This window comes from Arachis ipaensis, chromosome B03 (genome assembly GCF_000816755.2).
Source record: "Arachis ipaensis cultivar K30076 chromosome B03, Araip1.1, whole genome shotgun sequence".
Lineage (NCBI taxonomy): Eukaryota > Viridiplantae > Streptophyta > Magnoliopsida > Fabales > Fabaceae > Arachis > Arachis ipaensis.
Window position 1 is genome coordinate 104,432,243 of NC_029787.2, and position 12,878 is coordinate 104,445,120.

Consider the following 12,878-nt stretch of genomic DNA (forward strand, 5'->3'; position numbering starts at 1 on the left):
TATTTTAATAATTATTACTAATAAAAATATAATTAATTTAAATATAAGTGAATATAAAATTAAAATAATATTAACAAAATTATTGTATATTTTTACTATATAATTAATAATTAGTATATAAAATAACGAGAAATAATATAGTTTAGTAGCAAGGGGAGCATCCAATAACAAAGAGGACTTCAGTTCAAACTACATCTTTAACAATTTTAAAATTTTTTCTAGAGTGGCAATGGACCGGATCGGTTGAAAGTCTGGTTCACCGATTTTCAGATCGAACCGGCCTATCCTGTCGGAGTGGCCAACACTCCATCACCCTCCTCTTCTCTTCCCTACCAATTCTCCTCCTCTGCCTCGGTGTCGCCGGTGTTGTCACTGCCTTCATCCTCCTCTCCCTCGTCGAACGTGTCTGGCTCTCCGACCTCTACCACTCCACGTGCTCATCCAACCCACTTCCTTCATCTACGTGTTCCCTTTCTCCTTAGGGTTTGCGATATCCACTCGAGTGGAAAATGGCGCCAACTCCCCCTTTAGGGCTAAGCTCTTTACTGTGGTTTTCGTCTTCCTTGCCGCCATGATTGGTTTCTTGTTTGAGTTGGTCTCCCTTTTAAAACGGTGTCGTTTCGTTTTTTGGCTTTTAAATTAAGGACCCACTTCAAAACGACGTTGTTTTATTCTTGTACAAGATGTCTCTGGTACGGGTTGAGAGATGGATCGAGAACTTGCGGGTTGAGGCAGATGCCGGATCACTTGACTGGAGCAATGGAGGGAGGTACCTGCAAAGACACTCCGACGCTCAAGTCAGAATGGATCTAAGAGGTATAAGGTGTGAGGAATGAATGAATACCTGGAGGGACCTGGGTCCTCTATTTATAGGTGATGGTAGTTATCTTATCTTATCTTGTTTGGCTAAGATAAGGGAGACGTTTGAATTTGAAAGTTGGTTAGGAGCTCTAGAGGGCCAGTTCCGGGCCTTCTAGAAGGGCGAAGCGGGTCGGACCCGGGTAACCGGGTTCGGGGACCATTCCGGACGTAGGATCCGTGGGTCGGATCCGTAACAGTTGTCCCCGGAGCGAGAGAGTGAGAGTGCTCAGTCTCATCGCTGGAGGAACCTTTTCCTCGCCGTTTGTGGTTTGGCAAGGAGATCATTTATTTGGTTTTTCCAGTCGAGGTCGAGGATTTGGGGAGTTCCTGGCCGTTTCATGGTCAGGCGAGGAGCACGTTGTTTGGACGTCTCATCACATGCCGAGCTTGATGACCGTTCTGAAGAAGGACCCGGAGATCGGGTCTGGAACAGTTGTCCTCGGAGCATGAGAGTATGCTTTCTTGGTCTCAATGCTAAGTCATTGGGGAGTCTGATTCTCTGTAGTTTGGGAGACTGTGAGGGGCCTGAAAAGGGCGTGACATCATCCTGCATTTATTGGTAGGATGTTGGTCAGTCTGGCTTTCCGCAAGTTGGAAGACCGTCAGCTCATGCTTGTTTTGTGTGGCCTTTTTTGGATTGTTATTGTGAACTTATTTTAGGCCTCTTGGTGGGCCGATTTCAAGACTTTGTTTATTTAGCTTATTTGGATTTCCGTTTTGTTGGCTTTGCGGGTGATCGATTTCACGAGTCACTCTTTTTGTTATTTGGATATCCGTTTTGTTATTTGGATATCTGTTTTATTGGCTTCGGGGTGATCGATTCCCGGGTAGCCGTTCACTTATTTGGATATCCGTGGGTAATCGATTCCCGTATAGCCGTTTACTTATTTGGATATCCATTTTGTTATTCGAATATCCGTTCTGTTATTTGGATATCTGTTTTATTGGCTTCGGGGTGATCGATTCCCGGGTAGCCGTTCACTTATTTGGATATCCGTGGGTAATCGATTCCCGTGTAGCCGTTTGGATATCCGTTTTGTTATTCGGATATCCGTTTGTTGGCTTCTGGGTGATCGATTCCCGGTAGCCTTTTCACTTATTTGGATATCCGTTTTATTATTTGGATATCCGTTTTGTTGGCCTCGGGTTAATCGATTCCCGTGTAACCGTTTGCTTATTTGGATATCCGTTTTGTTATTCGGATATCCGTTCTGTTATTTGAATATCTGTTTTATTGGCTTCGGGGTGATCGATTCCCGGGTAGCCGTTCACTTATTTGGATATCCGTTTTATTGTTTGGATATCCATTTTGTTGGCCTCGGGTAATCGATTCCCGTGTAGCCGTTTACTTATTTGGATATCTGTTTTGTTATTTGCATATCCGTTCTGTTATTTTGGATATCTGTTTTATTGGCTCTGGGGTGATCAACTCCCGGGTAGCCGTTCACTTATTTGGATATCCGTGGATAATCGATTCCCGTGTAGCCGTTTGGATATCCGTTTTGTTATTCGGATATCCGTTTGTTGGCTTCTGGGTGATCGATTCCCGGGTAGCCTTTTCACTTATTTGGATATCCATTTTGTTGGCCTCGGGGTAATCGATTCTCGTGTAGCCGTTTGCTTATTTGGATATCTGTTTTGTTGGCATCGGGGTGATCGATTCCCGTGTAGCCGTTTACTTATTTGGATATCCGTTTTGTTGGCCTCGGGGTAATCGATTCCTGTGTAGCCACGTTTGGTTCGTGCCGTCGGACGGGGCAATGCTTTTGAGAAAATGAATTTCCATTTATGGTTTGGGCCTCGTTAAAACCTCCCAATGTGGGTAGGAAAGAGTGCCCAGTAAGAAAATATATGATTAAATGACTTAAGCAATAAATGCAAGTAAAAAAGGTAAAATATAAAGAGATAGTCTTAAACGACCTCAATTTTGTTGCTTTGGAAGGATGTTTCTACATATAGTAGCACCGTAAGTTGATGGAATTTCAGGATCTTGGAAGCTTGGTCCCGTCTAGTCTTTCGAGCATGTAGGCTCTTTTTTCGATTACCATCCTAATTTGGTAGGGACCCTCCCAGTTGGGCGTGAGCATCCCTTCTCCGGGAGTGGGTGGACCGATATCATTTTGTCGTAAGACGAGGTCTCCTGGTCCAAAGTCTCATCGTACCGTGCTGCCATTGTACCTTAGACTTATTCTTTGTTTTAGGGCTAGCTCCCGTAGGTGTGCTATGCTCCTGACCTTGTCTACAAGGTCCCACTCTGCCTCTTTGTCGTTTCATCGCACGGTTCTGCGCGAACTTTGGTCTTGGCGTACATCGAGGTCGGCGAGGAAGATGCCTGCCGCATCTCGAGATCTCTTGCGGAGGGTCGAGCTGGTGTTCTCACACTCTACCGCGACTTTCCGGTCTCTGTGTATTGTGCCGATAGTGCCGTCATCGGCTTGGAACTTCATGAGTAAGAATTTGGTGAAGATGACCGCCGAGAGGTTGTTAATGGTCTTTCTCCCGAGGATGATGTTTGTAGGTGGTGGAGTTCTTGAGGATGACAAATTCGGAGAGGATGGTCTTTCTTTGGTTCCCGGCTCTGATGGTGAGGGGAAGTGTGATGGTGCCGTCCGGTTGAAGGAAGTTATCCCCAAGCCCGGTTACCCCATTATGGTGGGTTTGTAGGTTTTCGTTTCGGAGCCCGAGTTTGTCGAAGGATCCCCTGAAGAGGATGTTGGAATCTGCTCATGTGTCGAGTAGTATTCTTCTGACCAGCCCGGTTCCTATCTTTGCGGAGATAACGAAGGGGCATCTTTTGCCGAGGTGCCGTATTGGCAGTCCTCGGGGGAGAATGTTATCGCATTATTGGTGATGATTGTTGGGGTTTGGTTTCTGACTGCCAGGACCTTGAGGTTCTTTTTTAGTGCCGATTTCGACTTTTCCGGCTTATCCTTGCTTGTTATGACGTTGACGACTATGGTCAGGTCTGTTTCCGGACTTTCCCGAGGGGCTTGTCTTTGTGTCCTTGGGTTGCGTCCTTCCCTCTCTGGTGATCTGTCTCTTTCTGTGCGCTTCGACTCCCTGATGATCTTGGCGAACTCGGAGAGCTTGCCGTCTCGTATGGCTTGCTCTAGAGCGTCTTTTAAGTCGATGCAGTACTGTGTTCTGTGCCCATATCCTCGGTGGTAGTCACAAGATAAATTCTTGTTGCCGCCCGTTCTTTCTTTAAGTGGTCGGGCCTTTGGAAGGACGCCTCGGTCAGCTATTTGGTGGTAGATCTCGGTGATGGGAGCTAACAAGAGGGTGTAATTTGAGCATTTGTTGGTTTGGAGTGTTCCTTTTGGTTTTCTCTTGGTGGGGTGTTTTGGCGAGGTGCCGTACTGTCGTTCTGCCGTTTATTGGCCGTCACGACTTGGCTCACCTCCTCATCGTTTATGTAATCTTTAGCGACGCTCTGAATCTCGTGCATAGTCCAGACTGGCTTCGCGGTGAGATACTTTTAGAAGTCCTTATTCATAAGTCCATTGGTCAGGCAGAGGCTCGCGACTGAGTCCGTGAGTCCATTGACCGTCAGGTATTTTCTCGTAGATTCGTCTTGTCTTTGGGTAATTCCGAGCAAGCTAATGGGGTATTTAACTTTGGTGATTTTGATAGTGAACTAGGCCATAAACTTTCTGGTAATATCGTGGAAGCTGGCTATGGACCCGTTTGGGAGGGCGTTGAACCATTTGATCGCAGGGCCAGCTAAGGTTATCGAGAAGGCCTTACACCGGATCATGTCGGCGGCTCCTTCCAGGTTCATCCTGCCCTCGAAGGCCGTTAAGTGTTTCCGGGATCGTTGGTCCCGTCCTATTTCATGTCAGTGGGCTTGTTGAAGTCCTTCAGGAGTTTGGCTCTCAAGGATTTTTCTGTGAACGGGATGGCTTCCATTATCACGTGCATGTTTCCTGCTTGTTTGGCCTCCCGATAGTATCGTCGGTCGTCTTCTCCGCGTCGGTGTTTCGGGTCTAGGGAAACGTTGCGATCGTGTTGTTTGCAGTGTTGTTGCTCAATGGGCCTGGTGTTCCTGGTATCGCGATGAGATTAGGTCCTGGAGGTCGCTTGACTTGTATGCTCCGGGTGGTACCGTTCTTTGGGTATGACTCGGCCTTTGAGGTTTTGCACCCTGAGGCACAACTCTTGGATTATCTGGACCGCCTTCTCTTCCAGGCCATCGGGTGGCCGGGCTTCAGTGGGAGGATGGTTGTCCTCTCTTGGTTGTTGCTGGGTTGTGGTTGGTTGGCGATGTGCCGCGTTTATTATCCTCCCGTGGGTGGGAGGAGTGTTATCTTTGGAGTTCGGGAGTTGGGCTTTGTGGGTTTGAGTTGGGGTGTCGGGTGAAGGATTGCTCCTTGAGGTTCTCCGTCATGCCGCCACTTGACTGGAGCAATGGGGGGAGGTACCTGCAAAGACACTCCGACGCTCAAGTCAGAATGGATCTAAGAGGTATAAGGTGTGAGGAATGAATGAATACCTGGAGGGACCTGGGTCCTCTATTTATAGGTGATGGTAGTTATCTTATCTTATCTTGTTTGGCTAAGATAAGGGAGACGTTTGAATTCGAAAGTTGGTTAGGAGCTCTAGAGGACCGGTTCCGGGCCTTCTAGAAGGGCGAAGCGGGTCGGACCCGGGTAACCGGGTTCGGGGACCATTCCGGGCGTAGGATCCGTGGGTCGGATCCGTAACAATTCTCATATGATACGACGTCATTTTGTTCACGTGGCCAGAAACCAAATTATCCTGCACGTGACACATCAGTGAGTTAACTGACACATAGAACATCGTTGATAGTCTTAATCGTTCAAATTGGGCTAGAGATATATTTAGTGTTTAATGAAAAAAATCAAACCTAAAATTCTAGTTAAATTTTTTTGAGGACAAATCTATCAAATCATAAATTTTTTGAAGACTTGTTTAAAATATTACTCTAAAATAAATAAATATAATATTTAGCAATTTATTCAAAGACACAAACAATATAATTCATATAATACTAAATAATCATGTTTATTACATGATTTTATAGTCTTCTTTTGTATTTTTTTTTTCACCCACAATAAGCCTCCTCTACCTTTTCTATGTGCTCATCGAATCAAGTCAACTCATTCCTTTCTTACCGTATGACTGAATTTGAAACCCAAATTAATTGAAGGAATTTTTGTTAAGACTAAAGTTGGGATAAAAACTAATTTTTTTAGGCAACTAACTAGGTATCAACTAATTACAATCAAGTAGTATATGAATGGTAAAAAAAAAAGTCTAAAAAAAAAAAATTCCACATATTGCAGTCCAAAACCATGTCGTACTATTCACCACTGTCCGTCGCTCAAAATTATTCGTGCTGTCACCACTGTCCGGGTCCTTTTTTGATTTTTTTTTTTAGAGAAAATGTAGATTCAAATTATCATGAAAATATCCAAAATTAAATAAAAAAAATATCTAAAATCTTAAAACAAATAAAAACCAAATAAAAACAAATATCTAAAACTAAATAAAAACAAATATCTAAAGAACATTCGAAAACTAAGAAAAAAACATCTAAAAAACTTATAAAAAAAATAGTATTACTACATATACAAGTTTTTTTACAACTAAGTCCAACCAAGTTGGTCTAAATTCAAAAAAAAAATTTCATTAGTGAGAGTGAATCTAGTGTCTACACACTCCAACTCTTCACTAATGTAAACGTTCGTATTTCGCGTTCTTTCTTTTTCGCATTTCTTCTTCTTTGCGTGTATTCTTCTCATCGTCGTTCTTTCATTATTACTATTATTGCTGCATTTTTTCTCTTTTCCTTCTCCTCCTCTTCCTGATGATTTTGCAGCACTATGTGTTTCTTTTTTTATTTTGTTTTATTTTTTTATTTTTATTCTTATTAAAAGCGTAAAACAAAAAGAATTATGATAAGGTAAAACAAGAAGAAGAAGATGATGATGATGGAGGATTTTTGAGTTATGTTGAATTTATCAGAAAATAACACCAGAAAATTTTTAATCGTGACATAGAAGTTTCACAATTTTGACACCGAAATTTTTTAATCATAAAAAAAGATTTTGTTAAGAGTGTGAACAAGAATCATGAGAATGTGAAATAACAACAAGAAGGAGGAGGAGGAAAGAAAGTTTTGAATTGTGCAAACAATAATCCCAAAATTTCTGAAGAGTAATACCAAAATTTCTTAATTTTGACATTGAATTTTTTCTACAAAAACGCAAAAATATCTTTAATGCTACATTTTTTTACTTCTTATTATTCTTCTTTATTTTTTGTTACTCTTACCTCTTCTTTTAGGAGCATTGTTTCTCATATTAGACTTGAATGAATATGTCTGTACTCTATTACAATCTTATTTAGTTGAATAATGTAGGTTCACACTTATTGAATTGAATTCTTGTCAAAAACAAAAATAACACCAAAATTTGTTTAAAGTGACCCCGGAATTTAAATACAATGATACAAAATGTAAAAAGTTAATTGCATACTAAAAGATCACATTAACTCTATAAAATGAAATAAGATAACATCGAATTAACACCAAAAGTTCAGTAACACGACATACAAAAAATTTTGAATCTTTCTAAAAAATATTACACATTCAATGAATTGAATGCTTATCTCATATATAAAATAATACATAAAATTCTAAAAAATAACACTGAAATGTCTTCACTCTAACATCAAAATTTTCAACTAAATGATGTGATAGAACTAAAAACTTATTTCATGAAGACTTGAGTTGCAGATTTACAAAATTTAAATAGAAAAGAGAATATGTGAAAAAATCTGTAGATAACGCAATAAAATTAAGCAGAATAAGTGTAAAAGTTCGAAAGAGAATGAACAGTGGTATTTACGTACAAGAAGAAGACGACTAATCTAATAAATAAAACAACTCATAAATTTCTAAAACAGCACCGAAATATCTTCACTCTAACACCAAAATTTCCAACTATGATATCGATAATGATGACGACGATAACGATAACAGTGATGATAATGATGGTGATGATAATGAAGGGGCAGGAGAAAAATGAAGGAAAATAATAAATCAAATGAGAAAAGAAGGAGGAGGAGGTGGTGATGGTGATGGTGGTGGTGATGGTGATGATGACGACGATAACAAAAGAGAAAGATGAGGAAAAATAAGGAGAAAAAAAAGCAGCAGAAGTGTGTAAATAGGAAGAAGAAGCACGTTCGAAGAAGATGAAGAAAACCGCGCGTACAATAAGTGGTACATGATGTGAAAAACGATTATAACAAGTTGGTTGGACACTTGGACTTGGTTAGATAATTCACTTGATTGTAGAGCTCTTCGATTAAAAAAATTATTCAAAACCTAAAAAGAAGAAACATCTAAAATATAAGAAAAAAAAACATCCAAAACATATAAAAAAAATTAACTTAAACCTAGGAGAAAGAAGAAGAACGTCGTGTCTCGCGTACTGCGGCTATTTAATATCGGATGCTATTCCTGCAGTGTTCTACAGAAATAGGCCAATCTTGTTTTCCAGCATCCTAATTATGATTATTTGTCACCACAAATTCTCGAATTCACATTATTCAGGATTGAAACTATATAACATCATGTCTAGAGTGTATTTATTTTGCCATTTCATGATAATTGCCTAGATTTTATCATCACAAGGTTCTTATATATACTATTTTAAGGTAGATCCATTTGGACATCAAATAACTTGGATTCATCCCAGTCCACTTCCCATCAATTTTCCTTTGAGATTCTTAATAGATACACATACAAACTGGAAGAGAGAAAAGGGCTTCTATGCTACCTGGTTCAAAGATTTCCCCCATCTAACTACCCCCATTACAATATAGACAGTATTCTCATGCTATCCCATGTACTTTTAGTAACTGGCATGAAAGAATTTATTACAAAGAATGATTCTGAATATCATATCCCTAATGCAGCAGATCATTTACATTTCCTCTCTGTATTTCCCATTCAGAGTGCATTTTTCTTAGCTTCAGTGAGCAAGGCATTTCCTCCAGCAACAAAACTTTATATCCATGCAAATGGAATCATCACTAAGATCCTCTATTTTGCTTGTTACAAAAGTTCAGCTCGTCTCCTAGAAGCAGAGTCCCTACAACCAGCAATGACTTTAAGAGCATAAGGCTGGTGGAGGGATAAGAGACAACAGAGATTTTATGATGCAAACACTTTGCTTCTGTCTTCATGTCTCCAAGCTGAGATCTTAATCCTGAATTACACTCTATACTCGCGCAATAGGAGAAAAAGGTGGGTTCAGTGCATACGGTCGAGGGATTCCTTTCGGAGTCTTGGACACTGTTTTCCTGCTCTCCTCCTTTGTGACTGATTTGATGTAAAACTCTACATCCTCCTCAATAAGCATTTTTAGTGAGCTGCATTGAGATAGTTGTTGGGGTTTATTTTGCCTTGCTTCGCTGAAGTTGGAACTGCCATGCAAAATAGCAACACTGATAGAGAATGCTTGTAACGTGGATAATTGCACATGAAAATCCACTGCATATTGGCCCTCTTCAATTCTCCTCATGCTGAATGTAGGGCTACATTCTTTTGCCCCCTATAGACCACAAAGCAATACAAGTTATGGTAAAAAAGGAACAACGAGTCATACAATGAAGCAAGTTAAACTTTGCAGTAGATAAAGAAAGCTTTAATAAGAAAAAATGTTAATAAAAAGCCTATAAGGATATCAATGTCCGCACAGTATCTGCAAATTCATAACTTTGTGCACTATCTTAATTTTGATAGACACAATTAACAAGGTAGAGTTTTCAAGCTAGCTTGAAGGATCTTCTTAACTACTGTACAGTGTTACTCTACAAGGGTTCTGAAATTTCCCTTAAAAGTATCTATCCTTGTTCTGCAAAATTCAAGTTGTACCTGAATGAAGAGTTCCAGAGCTTTATATTCCTCCATAAGAGAGCAGTCTTCGGAAAATTGAATACTAGGATTGCCTAAAAGAATAAGGGGACAGGCCATGTCCCAGCCACCACAGTCACAACCTCCACCATGTCTCAATCGATCAAGTAATGACGACGGACCTTCACTTTCGGTGTCTGGTAAACCATGATTGCCTGTTGGTATCACCACCTTCAACTGTTCCTGGAATTTGCTCTCATGAAGGCTATTTCTACTCTGATCCCTAATGCTAGAGTACTCTTTAGCACTTATTCTATCTCCTCTTCTGTACTTCAAGCTTTCTCTCCTAGAAAATGGAATTTCTAAAACAATAGCAGCACTTTCAACGTTTGAATATGATCTAGTGGACAACGAATGATAAGAATCTGAGTAATCTAATTTGACACCAGTTGATAGAGGCTTGTATTGACGTTTGTTTTTACTTGCAAGATTCTCTTCATCCAGCCTCAAAGTCTCTTCCTTGGAAGCTTTTCGTCTCTCAGAAGCATCTTGCTCACAGAAAAACTTTGTTTCATGTGAAACACTTGGTCTTGAGTGTGTAAAATCATACAACACAAATTCTGTCACCATAGAGTTATCAGATACTTGGCTTTCTTGTTCGGAACCTAAATTGCTGGAAACTACCATCTGTGCTACCATGGAGCAATCTTTGTCAAACTCATGGGATTCCGAGCCAGTTGCACTTGCACTGCTCTTCTTTCTATTATCAATGGAGTGGAAGGTATATACCCAATTGAAAGCATGACAAGTTCTCCATGCCTTTGCCACAAAGACATCTTCAGGGCACCTGACCTTGAACTCCAAAAATGGTACTCCATGTTTGTTTTCTATCCTGAGATTACCATGCAGGTGAACTGGTGAGGATGCTATACCTGAATACTGGATTTCTCTACTGATGAACTCAGAAATAATGTCAGACTGTTTCCCTGTGTTAGATAAATCACTTAACAACGATTTCTGATATGTCCTGCTCCTTGTAATGTTTGCAGTCTCATTTGATCTGGCCTCATTAGTTTCCACCTTATGGCTTGTTGGACTTCTCAAAGATTTTGACTTTGTGAATTGATTCATCCTTTTCCTAAGAGGGTTAAGTTCAACTTTTGAACTTGCACTTGATGAGCAATCACTTTCTGATGGTGATAGCAACAAGTGAGCCACCTTAGCAGAGACTGACTTTTTCAGTGAGTGAACCGTGTCCTTTTCAAGATGAGAATTGCCATGAATTAGAGAATCAGCAATTTTATCACTTCTTAAATTTGTAGAACCTCTCCCATGCTTGACATCTGAACTCATGCAAATTTCAATGAAGTCTTTTGAAGACTTTGGCTCCATGTAAGCCAATGACCTGGAAACCGATAGGGAACCCAAGTTTGAATCCCGAGATATCTCCGATGTTCTCGGCTCAGAATCTTCGGCATCTGAACCACACAAAGAATCAAGAATGCTACCTGAGAAAGAGATGTCACTCCTCCGGGAAATTTCAATTTTCTTCCTTCCTTCCATGCCCATTTTCCTTACGCTTTTCTTTCCTCTGAACTCTGATACATGGAGCCACGCTTCATTTCAATGTTACCTTCCAATCCATGAGTGCCGGAGAAATGACTCTTACATGAAGCACTGCGAAAGTGAGCAAGTTTTATATCTGCAAAGTCCCCCTTGAGGGTTATAAAACCATCTTTCCCGGAGGGTTTTCCTTTTCTGGATCTCTTTGCATTCGAAGACGGAAGAACGGTATTGGGACTCAGGCCCACGGAATACTTTTCACTTATATCCAGCTCCAAGTCTTGTCCCATTGATGAATTCAGAGCCCTGCAGAAAAAGATAGACATTAGTGTGTAGCAAGGAAAGAGTTGGACACAACATTGACATAATCATATTGCTAGAAGTATACTAATCCTCACACTTTGGCAAGGGAAACAAAAAGGACTAAATGCCAACAACATCACACTCATGAATCCAAGCTATTGTGTATAAAAAGAATATTAAAAAAAAAAGCTTTGGACTCGATAATCAAGAAGGGGTTTAGCTCCAACATTTTTTTTTCTTTTACATCAAGTGATAGAATGGTACCTACACTGCAAAACAGTCGCTACCCTCTCATAAAGAATGTAATTTTGAAATGGCAATTATGACCTTGTAAACGGCCAGTATTCTAAAGGACGCGCCCCACCATTGTTCAAAAAAATTATAGGTTGTATCACAGAATAAATAAATGACTAAACCATTATTAGGATTCTGAACACCGGAAAAGAAATCCCATATGATCTGTTGGATAAAGAAATTGCAAAAGGAAAAGACAAATGCTGAAAGAAGTAAGAACACTGCATGATTATCCTTATAATACCCAAAATGTGAGTAAAGTGTGATGTACAAATGTTTAATCATAGAATAAATAATAATAATAATAATAAAGCAGGGTTTGATTCCAAACCATAAGAGTGGAAAAAGGAATAGGACATACTAGAGTAGATCTTGGAGGAGTAAACTGAAGAAAAAGAAATCCCAACAACCAGCTTCAATGCACAACCACCATTAATGTCCAAACTTGAGCAAAAAGTTTCCATGAGAATAACTTATAAAAGCAACTCCATTTAGTGAAGCCGGGCCAAATGGTCCAAATTAAGCGTTGAAACGAGGTTCAGAACAAGCAACTTCACTTCAATCTAGTTCAACAAACACCACAGAAGGAGCAATGGCAAGTGATGACAAAAAGCAATGTATAGAAGCAGTAACTGAAGCCAGTAAGCGTAAGAGTAAGAGAGAAGCATTGAAAACTCTCTCACACGAGTAAGCGGAGAAAGAAGAGACAACAGGTTGCTACTATTGTGTCCATGTCTCTTGTCCCAAAGTCTACTAAAGCCATGTTCCTCAAGCACCATCATATGATGTTGCTTTCTTTTGAGAAAAAAATAATTATCTATCTATTAAGATCTAAAATTCTAAATTTCACTTAGAGAAAATTACTAAAATAGTACGAAAAATTTTACATGAGTAATAAAAATAGTTTTAGAAGATACTAACAATAAATAAGATATCAAAATAGATTAAAAAAACAGTGTAAAAAATTAAA

At 39.9% G+C, this 12,878-nt stretch overlaps 1 protein-coding gene across 1 annotated transcript; it reads right to left on the minus strand.

The window, feature by feature from the left end:
• LOC107630793 lies at window positions 8,557-12,703 on the minus strand. Its single transcript, XM_016334036.2, has 3 exons — window positions 12,270-12,703; window positions 9,770-11,617; window positions 8,557-9,446 (listed from the first exon to the last, which is right to left on the minus strand). The coding sequence occupies exons 2-3, from the start codon at window positions 11,315-11,317 to the stop codon at window positions 9,114-9,116; spliced, it is 1,881 nt and encodes a 626-aa protein (XP_016189522.1). The 5' UTR covers window positions 11,318-11,617; window positions 12,270-12,703; the 3' UTR covers window positions 8,557-9,113.